The sequence below is a fragment of the Lontra canadensis genome, unplaced genomic scaffold (assembly GCF_010015895.1).
Source record: "Lontra canadensis isolate GAN:19392208 unplaced genomic scaffold, GSC_riverotter_1.0 scaffold3, whole genome shotgun sequence".
Taxonomy (NCBI): Eukaryota; Metazoa; Chordata; class Mammalia; order Carnivora; family Mustelidae; genus Lontra; species Lontra canadensis.
In genome coordinates, this window is record NW_022630997.1 from 21,268,412 (window position 1) to 21,291,330 (window position 22,919).

General features: G+C 40.9%; 1 protein-coding gene across 7 annotated transcripts in view; it reads left to right on the forward strand.

Moving 5' to 3' along the window:
• Window positions 1-22,919, forward strand: part of BLNK (B cell linker) — an 89,699-nt gene that overhangs the window by 51,047 nt on the left and 15,733 nt on the right. For 4 of the 7 annotated variants that reach the window (XM_032883422.1, XM_032883431.1, XM_032883450.1 and 1 more), the window contains 10 exons: window positions 5,151-5,156; window positions 6,993-7,062; window positions 9,006-9,033; window positions 9,869-9,911; window positions 11,898-11,982; window positions 12,553-12,584; window positions 14,163-14,230; window positions 15,091-15,174; window positions 17,419-17,574; window positions 22,251-22,852. In XM_032883422.1, the coding sequence (XP_032739313.1) occupies window positions 5,151-5,156; window positions 6,993-7,062; window positions 9,006-9,033; window positions 9,869-9,911; window positions 11,898-11,982; window positions 12,553-12,584; window positions 14,163-14,230; window positions 15,091-15,174; window positions 17,419-17,574; window positions 22,251-22,370 (692 nt within the window). In that variant the 3' untranslated portion in view covers window positions 22,371-22,852. Of the gene's footprint in view, window positions 1-5,150; window positions 5,157-6,992; window positions 7,063-9,005; window positions 9,034-9,868; window positions 9,912-11,897; window positions 11,983-12,552; window positions 12,585-14,162; window positions 14,231-15,090; window positions 15,175-15,387; window positions 15,600-17,418; window positions 17,575-22,250; window positions 22,853-22,919 lie in introns of those variants that run through there. The other 3 variants (XR_004385709.1, XM_032883441.1, XM_032883463.1) reach the window with 3 other exon arrangements.

Sequence of the window (22,919 nt, forward strand, 5' to 3'; positions counted from 1 at the left end):
GCTGTACCACTTTGGGCCTGCCCTTTGCCTCTCCACTCTTCAGATTTTCTCCTCTGTACATGGAGATAAGAGTCCCTGCCCTGTGACAGGAGAATTCTGGAATTGTGCATGGGAGAGCTTTCATGCGGTGCCTGGCACAGCAGGTGCTGGGGAAAGAATATTATCTTTCATGTCCTTGGGCTTCATCCGTTCTTCCGGTTTCATTTGTGTAAGCCAGTAACTCTCTGGTGTCCGTCTTTGACCTGATTTCTCTTCCGAACACCTTGACATTCCCATGGCCTCAGGCTCAGTGCATTCATGGCATCCCTCCCCATAGAGCAGGCCTAGTCCTCTGTGCCTGTCAGCCGGCAGGCCACGTATCTGAGGGCCTGTGTTCTTCCCAAAGCCTCTGCTATGCCCTTTCCCTGAATCTGCTCTTCCATTTTAGTTGCCACCACCCTAATCTAGGCTTCCCCTACCTTGTCACTTCACACCCCCTTTCTCCTGTCTTCGAGAGTCCACTAGCCATACCTTTGCCTCTAAGCTTTGTCCTCCATCACGAAGATGATCTTCTGAACACCTCCAAACGTTGCCAGTTTTATTCTGTTTCAAAGTTAGTTTTTACCTTGTCACCCAAACCATGCACAACTTGTGGTTCCTAGCTGTCTGCTGTACAGATTGGCAGCCCCAAGGCCAAGGCCTGTGATACTGAGTAGTGCCAACACCCCACCCAGTTCCAGCATGGGGGGAGCAGGGGCCTCCTCTCCAGCCTTCCTTTGTTCTTTCCCCACTGGGCCCATATCTATCACACACACATACACAGACACACACACAGTCCTTTCCCTCCCCACGCTGAAGGCTGAATACAGATATTGGGAGACTGAGTTCTGCTTCAGAGGACATTCTCCTTGAGAGAAAATGAAAGAAAATTTTCTTTATAGGCCACAGACTCATTTCTGGAGCAATTGTTCGCCTTCCTCACAAGTTCTTGTCTTATTTATTCTCTTCCCCCGAAACCCACAAGCTCTTTATGTATAGGGAGAAGAGGTCGGAGCCACCTTATTCAGCTCATCTTAACTTCTGGAAACACATGTCAGTACAACAACCTAAAAGGTCATGGCAAGGTTGCTTTGGTCCCAGCTGGAGTGGTGACGCCTGACTCCTGATAACTCAGGAGAAGGGTTGTTATGACCAGAACAGAAAACCTTTCCCTGAAACATACATGAAGGCCTAAGCCCTCCTTTAGAATGATAGCTCAGTAATCTCTGGTGTTTGCCTCTTCTTACTTTACAAGGATTTCTTCCTAAACACACCCGCTACTCCAAACAGCCGTACATCATGGGTTGTGTTTTTTGGTCTTTGTTTATGTTCTCACTTTTATGACACCAAACCCTACCCATCCTCAGGGCCCAGCTTGAGGTGCCCCCTCTTGGAAACCTCCTATAGTTTCTACAGCCCTCAGAGAGCTCTCCTTGGCTCTGAGTCTCCTCTCATCTACACTCAGCGCATACCTATTCTCTGATTATGCTGGGTCCCAGTCTAATCTCCTTAAACATATTACAAGCTCCTTGAAGATATTGCCTTAAATCTCTGGTGCTCAGGAGGCCTTTCCTGATCTCACATAGGGGGAGATCCCCATGGTGTAGTATCCTGTATACCTTGCACTGCCCCCTTTATCTCTAATCCCCCCTGAGATCTCTGCCTGTCTATAAGACCCTCAGCTCCACATCTTGCTCAGACCTGTGTTTCCAGGGCCTAGACAGGACCTGGATCAGAGAGGGTGCTGAAATGGTGGTTTAGTCAGTCAGTTGAGAGTGAATGAGTCCCCCAGTGCAGGCTGTGTTTAAGGAATCGTGTGGCGCCATCATGAGGGCATTAGCCCATTGGATTTACTATTCATTGATTTTCTGTTAACCTAGCATAGCTATATTTTAATGCTAGAGTCATCAGAAGAAACCAAACCTGAACTAAGAAATAACTTCCTGATTATGTGATTGTTAGGTACGGATGGGAGGATGTACAGGAGGAGGGAGGAAGTGAGATAATTTGGAAGGGACAAACCTGAAGAGTTAGAATGAGTTTCTGAGTGTGCCATTTCCAGAGATGATTTTGATAAAAGGAATAATCAGACAACTTCCCTGTGTCTTTGCATAACCATCCATTAGCCTTTAAAGACTCAGACCGTGCCTAGATAGACACGAAAGTGCTAAGGCTTCCGATCGGTGTGTCTGTCGGAGCAGCACACCATGGCACCGGCCTCTGGTTCATGGATGTGGCTTTGGCTCCTTGATGGCTCCTGAGGTGCTTGCCGAGGATTTCACAGTGGATTAGGTGCAGGGGCACTCTCACCTCTGCTCTGTGCTCCACACGGAGAAGCGCAGTCTCAGGACCCCACAGACTCCAGAGCCGGAGGGGTCCAGGCTGAGCAGTCTCTACGTTTCTTCTCTCCTAAAAACATGGAGAAGAAAGTGGCACCTGGGCCTTGGAGGGGAGGGAATTAAGCTGAGTAAACATAGGAATCTCACTCCTAAGGTGATAGCTCTTCGCACCATTTTTTGAATCCTTTGTTTGGCATGACTTGATTCATGACCAGTCTGGCGGAGGGCCCTGGACACATCCCAGGGGACAGTTGTGTCTTCCTTTCCGCCTAGAGCTTTACCCTAACTCAGGGTGTCTCGACCTCCGCACAGCTGGCCTTTGGGGCTAGATGGTTCTTTGTCATTCCGGCTTCTGTGCCCTTGCAATGTTTAGCAGCACCCGTGGCTTCCCCTGCCCCCTAGATGCCAATACCAACCCCTCCCCAGCAGCGATAAGCAGAGATGTCTCCAGATTTTGCCAGATGTCCCCTGGGGCAGTGGGGGAGGGGAGGGGCCGGTACAAAATACTTCCAGTTAAGAACCACTGGTCTAAACAAACTGAAAAGATTAAAGAGTTTTGGTGATTTATCTCTAAGTGTGATTTGGAAGAAAGTTGTGCAGCCCCTGACTGATTTATTTGTAGCTTTTGTCAGAAGAATGTAGACAGGGCAGGCATGTCTGAACTTCCTCTAAGGAGGTAGCATTTAAAAAGTGTTTTCTCTCCTTATTTCCTAAAACAGGGGAGGAGTTTGGGAATTTACAATTCCCTGCTAATATGCAAGTTGAATTTTACCTATAAGCCGAACTGTTCTGAAGCGGTTAAATTAAATCTCTATTTGGTAAGAGCTCACAGAGTCCCTGAGAGGAAGGGACGCTCCAGCTGGTGTGCAAGCCCCACTAATAATAATAGAGTTTCTAGAACAACTAGAAGAGAGTGAAATCCCAAGTGCTTCCTGTGCCAGCATTGAGATTGTTAAGGATAAGGAAACTCACCAACATTGTATGTAAAACTGAAGAGAGATGGTCCATAAAATATATGTGGTAGAAGGAAAAACAAAGGGTAGGTCATCTTCCTAGTTGAGAAACTTGGGTAAGTACCAGCTGTGCAAACATTAGCATCATTTTTTGCTCAGTACAATTAAAACAAAGCTGATTTTTCTCTTTTATTACGCTTTTGGACACATCTCCCTTTATCACATGCTCAATTTCTCCCTTGGAGTATTCCGGCCAAGAATTTGGCTTTGCCAGAAAACAAGGATCCTGGTCACAAAGAGGGGACCAGGTTGTCCTACCCCAGTCATGCTACTGGGTCTAACGTCTGGCCCAGAACAGCAGAGACGGTCTCCAGCCTATGAGATAAAGAGAGTAATTCCCCATCTTTCCATGGGCATCCACGAAAGCACCTCTCTGTTTCACTCATCTTTCCCCACATAAAGCAGAAACGACAAGTGAACCTGACCTGCCAGATCACACCCCAGAGTCGCATTAGGAGGCACTGGCTGGAGAGGAAGTGTCCACCTGGCTTTCAGCTCAGCTCGCCCTGCTCTTCAACCCTAGCCCTGCCACTTAACCTCTCTGAGCCTCTGTTCCTTCCACGGGATGTTGGGAGACGCTTCCAGATGACACATTCAAAGTACCCGGCACAGAGCCCGGCACCTGGAGACACAGTGGTTGTTGATAACAAGATGCTAAAACAGAAATAGCGATAATCCCATTTACCGAGATGCTTTATGGGTTATAATTTACATATCGTAAAGCACACTCATTTTACATGTATAATGCAGTTTGTTTGTCTTTTTTTTTTATAAATCATTACATTTACAGAGTTTGTTCACCATCACTACAATCCAGTTTTAGAAAATTTCCATCCCCACCCCAACTCCAAAAGATTCTTTGCGCCTGTTTTTGGTGAATGTTCTTCCACCCGCGGCCCCAGGCAACCACTGATCTGCTTCTTGTTGCTATAGATTTGCCTTTTCTGGACACCTCATATAGATGGAGGCATACAGTATCAAGCCTTCTCCATCTGGCTCCTTTCACTTAACATAATGTTGTGTTTTTGGTTTTTTTTTTTAAGATTTTATTTATTTACTTGAGAGAGAGAGAGCATGAGAGGGGAGAGGGTCAGAGGGCGAAGCAGACTTCCTGCTGAGCGGGAAGCCCAACGCAGGGCTCTCTCCTGGCACTCCAGGATCATGACCTGAGCCGAAGGCAATCGCCTAACCAACTGAGCCACCCAGGCACCCTCACTTAGCATAATGTTTTTAACCTCAAATACTTTCAGTCCCTTTCCAGTAATATTAGCTTATTTTGGCTAATTCTTTACATTTTCAAAGTTCTCCTGTTGTCTTGCAACAGTAACTCTGAGTTAAGTGAAGTAGATGGTTGTGTCCCCATTTCACAGAGAGGGTTCAGTGGCTTGTAAGAGGCCACCCAGCCAGTTTGGTGACAAAGAAATACCTAGAACCTCGTCTTCCTGATGAGAAACCATGGGTTTTCCACCTGTGCTTGGATTACCTTCTCAGAGGAGAGCGGCATGCTCCCCCCCCCCCCCGGCCCCGATCGCAGAAGTGATTTATGGGCAAGGAAGGGGAAAGGAACATGGTGGCAGACTGAAGATATGAAGGGAAGGGAAGCTTAGGAGTGAAGCCAGGCAGTAAATATGACAACAACAACGTACCCAGGCCATATGAGCCCATAGCATTGAAAAAGAGGGAAAACCCCTGGGAGGAAATTCTGACTTGGGCCTTCTTTCAAAAAAACCCACCCTTGTCTGAAAAATAAGGAAGTAGAAAGAACTTCCTTATTTTTCAGACAAGGGTGGGTTTTTTTCCTCTTCCCTGAAATCTTCCATCAAAATCTGTGAGTAGCCAAGGGTGTTTTAATAGGGTCAATCAGGTATTAAGAATGTGAAGAACAGCATCTGTTTGGTCCACTGGCCGATGAAACACAGCTGGACGCACACTCCTGATGACGTTTCTGTTTATCGTCACGTGAAATATTAAAAATTCCTAACATAGTCTCTTTTTTAAAATGTTTCTAAAATGCTTTCCAAAGTCACATCAAGGTCAGGTAACATGTAAGTGTGAGTCCTGTGGAGGGGCCGTTCCTTCCAACAGCACACTCTTGGCTGTTCTTCGGACTTACGAGCGTCCACGGAAATCAGCCCCGTGTAAGAACCAAATGTAGAAGGCGAGTGGATAGGCCCTGAGTGAAGCCCTCGAGGCCTCTCTCTGGTAAAGTACAGGAAAAATGAGCTTTATGGCCTCAATTTTTACTGTTCTTGAGGCCCTTCTCTTTTGTTTGGGACAGGTGGTCCCGTCAGATGCGGTTGCATGTCGTGTGCATGTCCTCGGGTTATAAATCCCAAAGGGCAGAGGCTTCTGCTCCCCCAGCTCTCCCACAACCCCTAACACGGTGCTCTTCACATACCAGGTTCTCAGAAATTCTTAGTAACTGATTATTTCTTCCATGCTCACTTATATGTGCTTTATCTTGCAAACTAAAATAAGACATACTGAGGGGCGCCTGGGTGGCTCAGTGGGTTAAAGCCTCTGCCTTTGGCTCAGGTCATGATCCTGGGGTCCTGGGATAGAGCCCCGCATCGGGCTCTCTGCTCGGCGGGGAGCCTGCTTCCCCCTTTCTCTCTGCCTGCCTCTCTGCCTGCTTGTGATCTCTGTCAAATAAATAAATAAAATCTTTTAAAAAAATTTATAAAAAAATAAAAAATAAAATAAGACATACTGAGCACAGGTCTAACCTCTGTTTACAGAGTATCCCCTGTAGGTCCAATAGGAATTGTGGACTTAGAAATGTAGTAGGTTCTTAATACAATATATATTCAGTTGGATATAATTCAACAAAGAGCCTTTGGCTCACAGAGCTGTAATGTCCAGGCAGGTGAGCATCAGCCTGAGGAGGCAGGCAGGGACGCCGAGGGGAGCTGGCATCGTGTCTGGCTCTCCCCCTCGAGGCCTGCTCTGTCTCAGCCAAGAAGCTCTACCAGCCTCTCAGTTCCTCCCCCATGATTGTCTGCCTTCTGTCTTAAGTAGCCAGCGGGGAAGTGAGCTAGTGGACAAGGCCCTCTGGGTCCCTTCTTTGACTTGGAAGATGAGATTTGGGCAGTAGCTTTTCATTTGTCTCAGTCTGCCTATCTGTGCAATGGGCCGAGGCCCTGAGAATTCAGAGGTGAGTGAACAGCCTCCGGTTGTGAGGTTAGGTGCATAGACTGTAAGTCAGAGTGATTCTTTATGCAAAAGCAGTGCCTGTAGGCAGGGAGGGAGTGGTGGGTCTGTGTCTCTCCGTCTCTAGGCACAGCTGGTGTGCACATCGGTGCAGCGTACACAGATGCAAGTGTGTGCTTTTGGCTCCTTCTTGTAGGAACTCTATGGGCCTTTCACTGAACTTGCAGAATCAGGGGGCTAACCCTAATTCACATCCTGGTTCCAAGCTTATAAACTGATATTATTTAAATATGTCATCATCTTGGCCTACGGATTTTCCCCAGTAGCATCAATATAACCACCTAGACATGCTTAACTGAAAGAAACCAAAAATGTGCCTGTATTTCTGAGCTTCCCAGGAAGGCCACCCTTACTGTGACCGTCGGCCCCACGTACAGGAGCTGAGGACTGACCTGTGTGTATGTTTGTGCAGGTCGTAACAGTGGGGCCTGGGACGCGAAGTCACCTTCTCCTGCTGTGCCATCCCCGCTGCCTAGGGCTGGGTGAGTACTGGCTGTGCAGGGTTAGCTCTGTGAGGTGTGAGCGGGTGGTCCCCACTCCTGTCGTGGGCAGGCCTGCCTGGAATCCACCAAGGGGTCCTGCCTGAGAACCTGGGGGGGGCAGAGCGGGTGCTTTTCCACTATTTCTACCCAGAAGAACACACCTGCCCACGCTCAGATACGCTTGCACCTTGTGCCACAGCAGGTGTGTTCCTAAAGAGTGTGGAAATGAAGCCGTGCTGTCCTGTTCTCCTCCATCACCACCCTGGCTTAAGGTGGATGAGGGGGTCCCCTGCTGAAATTAAGACTAGCAGTCTTCCCTCCCCTAAATTGTTAGTTAAATCTTGAGTCCCGTCGCGCAGAAGCTCCAGCACTTGAATAATTTTGAGACCCGCGAGCAGGTTTCATCTTTACTTTCTCCTCTTCCACTTCTCTTTCAAGTAGTTAATGATCTGTAAACAAACACACATACACCCACAACATGCACCCGATGGTTTGATCCAAGCCACACAGCCGAGCTTCCTTCCCAAGGTGAAATAAGAGAACTGTTCTTTCTTATTGAATTTAAAAGAGCTTTGTAAACTGTTAGGTGATGCAATAAGTTAATATCACAAACAGTGACCCATAATTTTATATGGATTCAATAGGATATTTTAAAAGCACACTTAAATATGTGCAAAGCCGGCCTGCATGATTATCATCTTAATTCTGCTTCTGCATAAAGCAAAGACATTTTTGAAAGATTTATTGATTTATTTTAGAGAGAGAGAGTGTGTCATGGGGAGGGACAGAGAAAGAGAGAAACTTAAGCAGACTTCGCACTGGGCTTGGAGCCCCAGGCAGAGCTTGATATCACAACCCTGAGATCACGACCAAGATCACAACTCTGAGATCACGACCTGAGCCAAAAGCAAAAGTTGGACGCTTAGCCAACTAAGCCATCCAGACAGCCCAAAGCAAAGACATTCTTAAGTTCAAGGATTTATTAACCAAAAGTTCTTGTTGGCTCAGTTTTATCACTTTGGGCAAGTTACTTAATCTCTCTGAGCCTCAATTCCCTAATCTCTGAAACATAACAATAATATCAATTTTTAGAGGTCACTGTGAGGTTTTAAATAACAGATGAAAAGCCTAACCCAGTGCCAGGCACTTAGGAATTATTAGTGTTCGTCCCCCAGTCTTCTAGCTCTCAGCCAAAAACAAAGCAAGTGAGAGAGAAGGTGAGAAAGTCTTTAAAAAAAATACAGAGGAGAAAGCATACACCATTAAAATATTAGATTACAGTCTCTATCAGAACCAAGACAAACCGGAAGTTAGCTCAGAAAACCCCTTCAGGACCACAGATCCCAGTGTTTTTCACACTTGAGTTGGCCTTGGATTTCTCTGTTCAGGATGAAACCCTGGGCAGATGTCTAGTAGAGAACAGTCACTTGAGGCAGGGCAACAGTTGGCAGGAAGGGTGCTGGGGACAGCCTCTGTTGCGGGCTGTCCTCTTGTCTCCACCTGTGGCCCCAGGCATTAGCCCAAGGGTCCTGCTGGCGACTGGGATGGCTCTGCATACGCCTTGGAAAATACTGATGCTAGTCTTCATTTTATAGACAAGGAAACTTAAAGCTCCAACAAGCTTCCTAGGTGAAAGAGGCCTGAGGTCACAGAGTAATCAGCAGCAGAACTGGAAGAAGAATTCAGTTTTCTGGCTCCCTGACAACTCTCACTCCTATTTACCCCAGTTAACTCTTTGCCTTCTGCCAGTGGACCCTATCTGCAGCTAGGAGGATCAAGGCTAGATCCTGTTTCCCTTCCCCTCTGCCCTTCAAGGACAGTCTTCCAACACACTTGTACCACGTTCATGACACTAGTTTAAATTCAAGAGTAAAATGGTATGTAGTCAGCTCCGCTTCATCTCTATTATGTTTTAACAAAGCCCATCTTTTTATCCCCCCCAGGAAAAAACCAGCTACACCGCTGAAGACAGTAAGTTCATTTTGCATTTAAATGTGTTTTATATTTCCTGCAATGCTGATGCTTATTCCCTTATTTAAAGTTGACAATGCTTCCAGCTAAGGTGAACGCAACAATTCTAGCAACCGAAGTTGCTGCCCAGACAGTCTGAGAGAAATTCCGCATTCTTGGTTAGCCGGGGATGGTGCTGCATGGGGGGGCGCTCATCCTCACTTGACCCACCGTGGCTTCGCGGAGTGTGAGTGTGAGCCGCAGATCCAAGGTGGAAGCCAGGCTCCCTGCCTCCCCTGACATCTGCCTTCCCTGCTTTCCATCTGCTGGCCTGGGAGTTAACGGTACCTGCCTGCTTTCCATCTGCTGGCCTGGGAGCTAATGGTGTATCAGGCGCACATAGGCCTGCTAAACTCAGATTCTGGCTGGAGTGCGGGGAACCTGGGCCAGCCCACTGTTTGAGGAAGCCCACCTTGACCTAGTACCTACCCCCTAGCCTGACATCTACAGTCACTTAGCAAGCACCGAGGGGTAGCCTGAAGACCAAAGTGCAAGACCGACGGGCCAGCAGCTCCACGGGCCACAGTTTCCATCAACCCTGTTGACAGAGCAGGGAAGTCCCTACACCAGGATGACACTGATCCTTGCATGACCTACTTCTAGTCCACTCCTCACGTAATGCAAAGGTCGGGCTGAGAACTGTGTGGGTTTTGTTGTTGTTGTTCTTGTGATTGAAAGAATAGCTATGCATCAAAGAAATGTCCTCCTAAATATTTATCTTATCAATAGTGCTTTGAGATTCATTTCCACTTCCAACTGTATGGAATATCCTTGCCTTTTTTTTTTTTTTAAATAGATTCCAGTTGCCTCTCCACAGAATGTCTCAAGTGTTTGTGAAGGTAAATCTGTATTATCCTGAAGGATGAGTATGTTCTCTTAAAGTTATTTGAATTAAGGATTTGTGCATAAGTGTATTTGTAAATTGTTTTCACTATTTATAAGGCAATTGTATGTATGAAACTCAGTTTTCTTAAAAAAATGGCCTTTACTTTGCAATGAGTAGTAAGGACATGAGCTTTCAGCCCAGTGTCTGTGGGGCAAAGCTATAGTCTACATGCCCCAAACCTGCCTGTTTGTAGACGTACAACTTTCCAGAAACAGTGCCGTGGCCATAGATATGAAGCCTTATTCAGAGCTATACACATATCTTAGAACTAATAGCTTAGTTAAGGTAATAAAATTTTTAAAAATTTATTTGAAGAAGTTCTTTTGCTAAGTTTTTAAAAATAATGATTTCTGAATTCAAATATATGTTTTAGTATACCTTCAAATGTTTTCCTTTGTCCTATCATAGCCTAAAAATCTTACATATACTTTTAATTAGAATTTTCCCATATTAAAAAAAAAATACTTGTATTTGAAAAATACTCGAGGGGAAGAAAAAACAGAAAGAAGTAAGAATTACCCATATTTTCAACACTTAAAACACTATATAGAAGTGTGAGTCCTGAACCCATCTAATTCACAACTGAAACTACCCAGTGTTAAAGCCGAGGGAGTGTTCTCCCCATTTCCTGAGGTCACATGGGCACATCTCCATAAAATGTCCTGGTTTCTCTGATGATGGATGGGAGACAGCTCCTGAATGTGTCCTACAACTTGCCTGTCTGCTTTAACTGCTCGACTTGGGGGGTTTCTTACATCTGTTTCCCCCATCTTTTTTCCTCCAGGATATTTCTAAGGTATCCCCCCCTTTCGGCTGTCTTCCTTCCTTTCTTCTGCCTGTCCTTTGAGGCTTCTGCCTTGCTGTCCTTCCATTCCTTAGAGTCTCCCATGCCTGCTGAGCGTGGAGCTCAAGTAATAGTGGAGTCTTAGGGTGAGCGTCTGTAGGAAGTAAGCTCAACCCTGTGCAGATTCTATTGGCTTCGGGGGCCTTTGAAAACCAGCAGAGAAATGAGCTCCTGGCATGTCGGGTGTCCTTGTTGCCAAAGGGCTCCTAGGGCAAGAGCTTGGCATGCCATCTGTTTTGTGACTTGTTTCAAGAACAGAGGCAACCATCATCAAAACCCAGTGTGGGTAAGCAGGCTCTTCTCACCTAGGAAGGAGGGAAGGAGGAAAGGATGGAAGGACGGAGGGACAGAAGGAAGGAAGGGACAAGGAAGGAGGGGAGGAAGAAGCCTCCAGGACTGGAGAAGCAAAGCTGGGTAATCAAATCTCAGCAGGCTGTGGGAACCAAGTGTGTTTACTGTTTCTCCTTCTGAAATTACCAAGCTGTAAATTCATGAACAAAAAATCTCACATGGCTGCTCAAAGTAACTTGCCATAGACTTCAAACATCCTTCACGGATGCAAGGCTTCTGAATATCACTGCATTACAGGAAACCCCGAAGTCTATCTTACCATTTCTTTGAATCTTTGAATTCATACTACATTTATTCCTTTTGGGTTTCTGTAATGGAAGTCTGTAATTTTTCAAAATGAGTAGATTATTTGCAAACTCTGATATTTTGCCTCTTATCAGTAAAAATTGCTGGCATGTTGTAACACCTATGGGGGCAGGGAACATTGGCATGGTTTGAACTGGCTCGTCTTTGGCCACTGCCTATACTCACACACTTAAAGGTCCACCCCTTGGGCTCAGTCCCCATGGATATTGCCAGAGAAGGGGAAGGTGTGTTTGTAACACTGCTGGGTAAGGGTCCTCGTCCTAATCATGCAAACCCATCACCAGACAGACAGGTGCATAAACAGAAGGTGTCCTGGTAAAAGACATGTTCATGGGAAGACAGCAGACCAAATCTGGTTCTTCTCAGTTGATGTTGCTGGGTTTGGACATGGAGACAAACATTTCAATCTAGCCTAATATGAGCATTTTCTTAATGCAGAAAGGCCTATACCTGCTGAACGCCATCGAACATCTAGTCACAGACAAGAAAATATGCAGTCATCAGTGTTTCCTCCTCCCCAGAAGTAAGAATCCTTTCCTTTAAAAATAAGCTTCCCTAACACCTGTATTGTCACACTGCATAGTGACGTTGGCTTGTGGGGCTTGGTAAAGATCGGACATTTCACTGCATTGCAATTGCGTATTTTAAATTTTAACTTGATTTACATTCAATTAATTAACATATAGTATATTATTAGTATCAGTATTATTGGTATCAGAGGTCAGTGACTCATCAGTTGTGTATTCACCCAGTGCTCATTAAATTTTAAAAAGTGTCAAATAGGAAAAAAAAACTTTAAAGGAACTACTTAGACACTTTAAAAGAACTGCTTAGACCTAATATTTGAGTTAATTATTGGCCTTAACTAAAATCCAACAGTTTAATCAAGTCTCTTCCTTTTATAAAACCAAAGGGGACAGTTTTACTTACTTTGAAGGTTTTGATGCCTTTTCATATCTTTAGATGTTTTACTGGTCATTTACGTTGACTCCTTTGTGATGCCTCTGCGCCAGGCGTCTTCAATGCAAGCAAAGCGTCACACTTATTCATCCTTTGCTTTGCCCTTTAGCTAATCTGAAATTCTTCCTTTCAGACAAATCCATCACAAACCCGTACCCCTGCCAAGTAAGTACAGTGAAGCCATGGAAAGCACTATCGGGTGGTGGGTAAGGCTGGATCCGTGTGTCTGAGCAACATGTCCAGCTGGAGGATGCTCGTTCCTCTCTGGTTTGTTTCCTCTTCTGTTAATTGGAGCCAGGAATATTGATTTCATGGTTATTTTCAAAAGTAAATAAATTTGGGATAATTTTTACCTTCTTCTTTTTTAGTATTGATTGAATATTTCACCGATCATTCTGGTCATCTTTAACATTTAATTTTTTAATAAAAGCAGTACAGCTGTTTTCAAAATAAGAAGATTAAGTACCGGGTACAGTGCTTTGAATATAGAAGGTCTTCAGTAAATGATAGCTATTTAAGTCAGTGCTCAAGTCATGCTAAGGGGTCCACAGGTCCTACACATCAGGGGCCTTCCTTACCTGATGGCTGACTCCATCCCTTGTTCTCTACTTTTCCCTCCACAGTTCAAACACAGTGACCCCCTGTCTATCCCTCAGACATTCTAGGCCCTTGCGTGTTGCTATTCCTCTGACCTGGAACATTCTTTCCTGAGATAGCCACATGCTTCCTCCCTCTCTTCCTGCAGATTTTACCCAAGTGTCACCTCAGTGAGGACTTCCTGACCAGCCAATTTAAACATATTGCTTGTCCAAGGCTAGTCCCCAGCCCCTTCCCTGCTTCTTTTTCTCCAGTACTTACGACTCTGTAGTATTGTATATATATTTACTTAGGTCTTTATTGTATATTTCACTCCATTAAAATTTAAACTCCAGGAGTGCAGGGCATTTTGCTGTTTTGTTTGACTGTGACTGCTGTATATCTGTCCCTAGTGTTTTGATCCATGGCAGGCATGCATTGATGAATGAATGAATGAATGCCGTTAAGTATTTTCTCTACTTCATGTGGCTCCACTTACAGACTCTAAACTCCTTGAGGAAGTTTATGCCATAAGGCCGCAGTTCTCAAATGTTTTGGTCTCAGGACCATGTTAACACTCTTAAAATCATTGCAGACCCAAAGAACTTTGGTTCACTTGTTTCTATTAATATTTAATGTATTAATTAAAAGCAGGCAATTAAACCATATTTATTAATCAATTTTTAATTAAAACCTTTATTTTTTCATTTAAAAATATTGAACTCATTACATGTTAACATAACTAACATATTTTTATGCAAATGACTGTATTTTCCAAACAAAAACACTTCATTGAGAAGAGTGGCCTTGTCTTACATTTTTTAAAATCTCTTTAATATCTAGAGTAACAGAGATGGATGGATTCTCATATCCGTTTCTATATTCGAGCTGTTGCAATGTCTTCATGGCTGAAATATAGGAAGAAAATGGGGCTTCACAGAGATACGGATTTGGAAAAGACCTCACGACCTCCCTGGAAGAATCCCAGGGGTTCTGGGGGCCCCAGACCATGCTTTGAGAACCAATGTTATTAGGGATTTTTTGGGTGTGTGTGTGATTTTTCAGTGCACGTGTCCCTTGCAGCACCAAGCACAGTGTTGTATAGTATAGGCATACCGACTGGTCAAGATACAGTGAAGACCAACTGATTTTTCAAATCCCTTATAGGATTTCCAGAAGGGGGAAGCTCAACTGTGGATGGCCTACTTTCATCTAACCCCCATTTGTCAGAACAGGTATGAATGAACTCTTACTGTTACCATTAAACTGCAGGAAAGGAAGTGTCTTCTAATACCTTCTGATGAGCAGTTAGGGGTGAAGCTTGAAGACAGACTATGTTTTAAGTCAGCTTGCGAGTTGTCATTCGCTGATGGGTACAGAACGCATTTTGCTTTCAGGGATTAAGCCCCTGCACCATATATTCCAATTTGTATTCTGGATGCCCTAAGAACAGTTTGTGCTTCTTCAAAACTAGCAAAGAAGTGTGTTGTTTTTATTGTTCTTCCGCTCACATAGATTCTATTTAAACTGTGTAATTTTCTCAGAATAGATCTGTGGAGGCATATGATATTAAAACACATAAAGCAGCACAGTTTTTAAAAAGACAGAGAAAGAACTCTGGGTGCCCTTGGGCAAGTCTCTCTAAGCTTTCTCAACTGTAGAAAGGGTAAGCATATGTATCCTTCTTGCCTCCAGAGTAGTTAAAAGAATCCAATAAGGTATATTTGATGAAAAGACTTCAGAAATTAGAAAGTACTCCACAAAGCAACAGCAGTAAGATCGTGATAGACAGGGAGCTTATTGCTTATTTAGGAGAAAGGTGTAAATAGCTCAGGAATCCAGCAGGATTGATTGATTTATTTATTCATAACAATGCTCAAGTACTAAGGTTAGCAGCTAATGCCAGATGAGAAAAAAGTCAATTATATAATCCTGTGGTTGATCAAAGGAAGCAGAAAACTCATTTTCAAATTGCTGGTCCAAATATAGTTAGGTCTGTCTTGGTAATGCAAAATGGGACTTTGTTTTCAGTGCACAGAAGGTACCATGTTATTGAAGGCGCATCTCATGCTTAGCAATGCCCTCCATTTCGCAGGAAGCGGACATTCACTGCAAGCCATGGTATGCTGGTGCCTGCGATCGGAAATCTGCAGAAGAGGCTTTATACAGATCAAACAAGGTTTGACCATTTTTAAGTCCCATATTCTGCTCTCAGACTGTAATAGGCACAGCTGTCATCCCAATAATTTGCTGACTAAAGAATTGCAACCATTGTGGATGCAGGGATTTTTTAAAATTTACTTATTCAATAGCAGTTGCTATCCTCTGCTCTCTCTCAAGCATCTCCCTCTTTGTTCTTCAGTCTCATTTCTACTTGTCCTTTCTTTGCCAGGATCCATAGGCTCCACTGTTCTCCACTGTTCTCCAATCAGTGGGAGAAGGCGGCTCCCCAGGGAGCTCTCTGTAAAGCTTGGTGCTACATGAGTTCCATTCAGGAATGAGAAGTAACAGGCTCTTTTGGATCAATGCATGGGTTAAAATATCAAGGTCAAGATGACAAAAAGTACCTGGAAGTAAATTTTTGGAGAGGCCAAGCCCAATCATGTAGGAACACTAGGAGCAGTTTGGAAAAGTCAAAGTTAAAATGCCATCTCCCTTTCTTTCTCTTTCCTCCTTCCATTTTTCTTTACTTGCACCCTCCTTTGTCAGAATATATAACATTTACATACTGGTTTTTGCTACCTTTGCTTTAGTCCTAGCTCTGCAATTACATATGTTAAATGCTTTCTCATCAATCCCCTTGCTGGCTTCCCCAGTTACCTTATTTTGTTTTGACAAACCTCACCTTATAATAGATTCTCATAAAGGACTATATTTACATTATTCCCTGAGTTCTTGCACATTCAAAGCTGTTCATAATCTGATAACCTAGAGGATATCTTGGCTGGTTATAAAATCCTTGTCTTGAGTTTTTAAAAGTGTTGCTCCACTAGATTGCCTTGTTTTATAGGATACTTTTGAAAAGTCTGATGCAAATGTTATTTTCTTGACCTTATGTATAATTTCATATTTTAATCAGAAGGCTCTGCAGGCCTTTTGTTTTTAAAGTCTAATCGTTTTCCAGAATGTGTCTCTGACTTGACTTTCAAGTCAATTTTTTCAGATAGATGGAACCCCTTTCAACATGTAGACTTAAGTTTTCTCTTATTTCCAGAATATTTTCTTAAATTCCAGTCTTAAAAAGTAATTCTGGAGCATCTGGGTGGCTCAGAGAGTTAAGCCTCTGCCTTCAGCTCAGGTCATGGTCTCAGGGTCCTGGGATCGAGACCTGTGTCGGGCTCTGGGCTCAGCAGGGAACATGTTTCTCCCTCTCTCTCTGCCTGGCTCTCTGCCTACTCATGATCTCTGTGTGTGTGTCAAATAAATAAATAAAATCTTTTAAAAAAATAATTCTGTTCTATTATTTTATTTTTCTTCCTTAAGGACTTAAATTACATGCATTTTGGGCCTTTTTTGTCTTTCTTTCATTCCAACCACTCTGACTTTATTGTATTTTTTTTTTTAATTTCCTCTTTTTCCCTCCTGTCTGGGTTGCTTCCATGCCTTGCTTCAGTCATTTATCATATCTTCATTTAAAGATATTGTCCCTTGGGCATCTTGTAATTTCTTCATTTCTGATAGGTTTGCCTTTCTCTTCAATTTCCTTCCTGAGTTTGATCAACTCTTGTTGCATTTCTTCTTTCTGCTTTTTGTCCATTTTTTGTTCATTTTTGGATTTATGGTTCTAGAACATTTATTTTTTAAGTTTTTAAATTCATTTACATTTAAGTAATCTCTACACCCAACATGAGTCTCAAACTCATGACCCCAAGATCAAGAGTCACATGCTCTTCTGACTGAGCCAGCTAGGCACCTCTAGAATATTTTATAAACTATTTATTTAAATTGGTATATTATATTACAGGTTTTTTTCTGCTTCAATGTAAGTTTTAGGGAAGAGAATTTTCACCAGCTGAAATGTTTTGATTTCCAATTTCAGCTTTCTTCTCATAGTACTTTTGAATGGAATTTGTTTCATTTTGATATATGTATTTTTTTATTCATAGATTACTTATAGACATGGTTCCTAGTTCAAGAATGCTCTCTATATTTAATCTTACTGTGTCCCTTCACACATTTCTAAATATATGAACATAGGATCTTATTTTATGCAACAAAAAGTGAGAATTGACTTCACTCAGGATTTTCTAAAAGTATATATTTTACTGAAGTATTTTCTTTGAAAATAATAAACTGTAATCTATAATAAAAATCACATAGCTCAGTAATTACCTTTTGAATGTAATATAGGTATAAACTAATTTATAACCTGTGAAAACGTAAGTAATACTCACCATAATTGTGTTTTTCTTTTAATAAACAGGATGGATCATTTCTTATTCGGAAGAGCTCTGGCCATGATTCCAAACAGCCATATACACTAGTTGTATTCTTTAATAAGCGAGTATATAATATCCCTGTGCGGTTTATTGAAGCAACAAAGCAATATGCTTTGGGCAGAAAGAAAAATGGTGAAGAGGTCAGTAACTTCTCTTTTAATCCAACTCTGTAACTATGTATTGAGCACAATGGTATCATAGCATATTTAGGTACTAGAGATGAGAGAAATAATACAAGAGTATTTGGTGCAAGGCATGCATACATGTCATGAAAAGAAAAGAGTACAAGATAAAATACTGTGTTCAGGCAGCATATTCTATGAAAAAATAAAAAGGAAGAAAGACTTCTGACATAAAGGCTATGTCTTAGTGCCTTTATTCTGACTCAGTGCAGTCTGATTTGGCATTTTGGTTCAGCGAAACATAGAAATCAAAGTTGAAGTGTCAAGTAGAATCACTGTCAGTGTCTAGAACTCCTAAGTCAAGAACTAGGATCTCAACTCAACTACCAGTAGATGACCAGGGAAGGATCAGAGGAGGTGCAGAAACTTTTGTTGAAATATTAGAATATAGCTCTTGGACCAGAATGAGCTTTTGGGCCTATAGCAAGAGAAAAGCATCATCGAAGGTCTTGAATACTAAACAGATATGACGTCCAACTCCTCTTTAATCCGGACCAAACTCAATACTTACCATATCTCTGTTTAGCCAGCTTTTTTTAATATAAGAAAGCCCTGAAATATGGACTGGAACAATCCATAAGTGGTCAGAAAGGGAGTGAAACTTGTGCTGGCCTTGAAAGATAGACTGAGTTTGAATAGGTAGAATGAAAATTAAAGATGAGAATGAGAAAAGTGGAAAGAAAAATCTAAGCAGAGAAAATAGCATTTAAAAAATTCAAGTTAATATTTATTTTCAATACTCTTTCAGAAAGAACTATACTTATTCCAAACCCAGCACTTGTTAGAAAGCATTTAAATTATTACAAAATATTGTAATTGCTGAAGTGTTTGTCTTGTCCACTAGATGAGACCAGGGACTAGACTAGGTCTTACTCATCTCTGTATTTCCAGAAGCATAGCAGAAGAGCTGCCTTCAGTGGATATTTGGTTAGTTCTTATTAAGTGAAGGAATTTATTTGTTTGAGTGATTACAGGCAGGAGAATTGCATTTGTAAAACAAACTGGTAAGGTCTCTGTCAATGAGTGTGTTTTCAATTTTGCTTTTTAAAATTGTGTTAAAAAAAACTCGTATCTTAAAACTTACCATATTAACCATTTTAAGTGTATAGTTTAGTATTTAAACTATACTATTCATTTTTTTTTACAACACTGTAAAACAGATCTCCAGAACTTTTCATCTTGCATATCTGAAATTCTATGCTAATTGAAAACAGCTCCCTTTTTCCACTCTCTCCCAGTCCCTGGCAATCACCAGTTTACTAGTAATTAATATCTATTTCTATGAATTTGACTACTTTAGATAGCTCATATAAATGGCATCATACCATGCTTGTCCTTTTTGTGACTGGCTTATTCCCTGCAGCATTATATCCTCAAAGCTCATCCATATTGTGTAGTATGTGACAGGATTTCTTTCCTTTTTGAGGCTTCATAGCATTGCATTGTACTGTACACCACATTCTGTTGATAGACATTTGGCTATTGTTGATGACTGTTGTAAATAGTGCTGCTCTGCTCACAGGTGTGCAGATGTTCCTTTGAGACCCTTGCTTTCAGTTCTTCTGGTTATATATCCAGAATTGGGATTGCTAGATCATATGATAGTTCTATCTTAAAATTTTGAGGAACTGCCATATTGTTTTCCATAATGATTGCCTCATTTTACAGTCCTACCAACAGTGCACAAGGGTTCCAACTCTTCCACATGCCCACCAACACTTATTTTCTGGGATTTTTAAATAGTAGCTAACCTAATCAGTAAAAGGAGATATTTCATTGTAGTTTTGATTTGCATTGCTCTGATGATTAGTGACTTTGACCATCTTTTCAAATGTTTGTTGGCATTTGTATATCATCTCTGGAGAAATGTCTGTTTGACTCCTTGGCCCATTTTTACATTGGGTTATTTGATCTTTTGGTTTTGTGTTGTAGGAGTTCTTTATATATTCTAGATACTAATCCATTATCAGATAGAAGATTTGCAAATGTTTTCCCCCATTCCATGGACTGCCTTTTCATTCTATTAATTGTGACCTTTGATGAACAGAGGTTTTTAAATTTAATGTAGTCCAATTTATCTATCTTTGTTTTTGTTGCCTGTGCTTTTGGTGTCATACCCAAGAAATCATTGCCAGATACAATCTCATAAAGATTTTCCCCTGTTTTCTTCTAGGAGTTTTATAGTTTGGGGTTTTAATAAAGTCTAAGATAATTAGAAAATGCAAAACTCTTGAATCTGAAAACACAAAACATGGATCAAGACTAAACTTGGGTTTTAAAATATAGATTTCATTATCATTTAACAGCAGTTAAACTTAAACAGAACTGTCTGCTTTTTCATGCTCAGAAAAGCCTTCATTCTCACTGAAACCTTCATCTGACAAATCTTTTAAAATAAATGCTCTTCAGTAGTAGTCAGTGTAATAGATAGTGGTGATCCTTGTAGGACAGAGTGACTTTGGATGGATGGTTTCATTCTAAGCTTCCCCAGGAAGGGATCCAGTACTTCTAGAAGAAGCTTAAGGGTGGGAGAAGGAGCTGTCCTATTTAGAAGTTCTGAAATTCTCATAAATTTTGAGCTGCCATAGGGATTCTGGACTCTTTTGTCCTGCTAAGGAAACTCTGGTAAAAAGAGATTCCTCTTGGCCTAAAGAGTCTTCATCCCTACCATTGGATGAATAGAACAGAACTTCACCCTACTTCCTACATATCTAGCCTATAGATACCAAAACAAATATTATAATGGTATTTGGAAGTGCAGACAGAGTCCATTAAAACTTTTACTTATCTATAGTAAAAAAGTTATTTTTTTCCATACAGTGAATACCTGAATGGAAAATGAAAGCTCGGGTTACATGATATCAACAATGTTGATATTATAAAAGTCTGTTTGCCTGCATTTGTGTTTGGGTGTATATGGGTAGAAAAAGAAACCAATTGATTAACTGTTGAACTATTTTATGCAGTTGTTTTGGCATTATGTAGATATGATATTAAGGAATTTTATAGCTTTGATATCTCTTTATTTTATGGACCATAAGATTTTGAGTTATCACGAACAGGTTGTTTTTCTGTCCATATGAATATCTCGAATACAATGAATTACTGTAGACATTTTTTTTTTAAAAAAGCACTAAGGAAACTACAACTGTGCTCAATGCCACATTCAATATGCCTCAACTCTGCTTCCTGCTTCACATATTTCAACTCAACTCAACTCCCTATTCAAACATTTCAATCCGCAAACACTCCAACAAAGAAATACTCAAAAATATCCAGGAACTGGAATGACAGAATAAGATGTTTGTTTGTGTAAGTATAGCAACTCTCTACTGTGTTTCCTGGGTTCAGAAAACACTTTTTTGCTTGGAATCCACTTCAAAGAGGCCATGGTATTTCATTTCCTGGTTCTTCAATCCATCAGTTTAACTTCCAACTGCATTCAGTTTAACAACATGCTATTCCAAGCAAACAGGATGAATGTCTTTATGAATATCATGAAAGAATTTCATTGACAATTGCTAAAGGGCTGAATGATTGAAGAGCAAGTTCAGAAATAAAGATTAAAGATACTTGAAGGTCCCTGTCTCTCATCTCTCCTCCCTAACCTAATAATATTCAGGAAGTCAATTATCTAAAAGACAACTGGTATTTCATTTGAAAAAGGTGACCAATATTCTGAATACTTTATTTAGTATATAGATATTTGGAAGCTATCCAAATAATTAATTAAAAGGCTTAAAAAAACTTCTATTCTAAATATTTGTCTTTATATGAAAAATTAAAAGAATAAATCAATTGTTGATAATTGCTAAATTTATGGCAGTCTTGCAAAACACTGCTTTTTAAAAAATGATCTAAATATATTTATGATTATGAGCTTATAGCACTTTTGTATAATCAATGCATTTCATTTCCTTTCCTGTATTATATTGTGTTATACTTATTTTCTCTTTCATTTAAAATTTTGATAATTCTTCAGGAGAATATTTGTGATAACCTTACATTAAAATCCATAAACAATAGGAATTAGCACACAGGAAAATAAATACATATGGTAAGAGCCCAGCACGGATTCCATTATTAATTAACTCTAAACTAATTAATAATTAGCTCTGGGAACTAGAGCAAAAATGAAAATATGAGAATTTATAAAGCTTTATTTATTCAAAAAGGAAAACAAAAACAAAACAAGTATCAATCTGGGAAATCACTCTTTTCTGACACTAAATTCTAGGATTAATTTATTACATCAGTTCTTGCATCTAAGACTTGTACAACATGACAGATAATCTATGTTTTGTAAAAAACAGAGAAATTTAGTGTGTGACAGTTTTACACTTGTTACTGAATAAAAAGTCATTAAAATATTACATCATAACTCAATGGAGTAATTTCTCTAAGTAGTTACACTAATTGAGGCTGTCAGTGTTTTATGTAACTGAACATAAGCAAGGCCCGAGTTGGTCACCTCAAGGATTACAGCCTTTGTTAAATTAGACTTTTTTGGGTAGAATGTCAGCTGAGACCTAGTAGTGTTGACTAACTTGAGAAAGTGGGAGAAGATTGGAGGAGCAGAGCTCGAAGTTAACATAAGTTCCAGTGTATAATTCATCTATGTTTTCTTGCTCTAGTACTTTGGAAGTGTTGCTGAAATTATCAAGAATCATCAACATAGCCCCCTGGTTCTTATCGACAATCAGAATAATACAAAAGATTCGACAAGACTGAAATATGCAGTTAAAGTTTCATAGATCTTCTTGAAAAGGGTCAACATCATTGCTTCAGACATTTTCTTTATTTCTGTTTTTGAGAAAAAGTCCCTAAACTTCTTATTTTGGATTCTGAATCATCCAGTAATAGGATAGACGATGGAGGCAGCTACTGAGGTGGTCATACATTTCTTTATAAGAAGCTCACATGGACTTGTTCTATTGCCTGACCTGATGAACTGTGAATATTTGGTGAGATTGAGTTATCATGCTACTAATATTCTCCAAATAAACATCTTTATTTAAAAGAAATAGGTGTAAAGTCTTTTTAGTCATATAAGAAAATAACACTCTATATTCAAATATAAGAAAATAATATTCTTGGATTAAAACAAAGCTGCTGGAATATTTGGGCCAGCACAATTGTCACTGGTACACTAATGTAATGTCTACTGCCCATGCTTGACAATTATGTCTTGGTTGAAATTGTAATATGTAGAAAATAAAATATAGGTAATGTACAATATTTATAAGTACTAATTAAGGGGGATGTCCATTTTGTGAGTGGGAAACTGCAACTAAGCTGTGGGA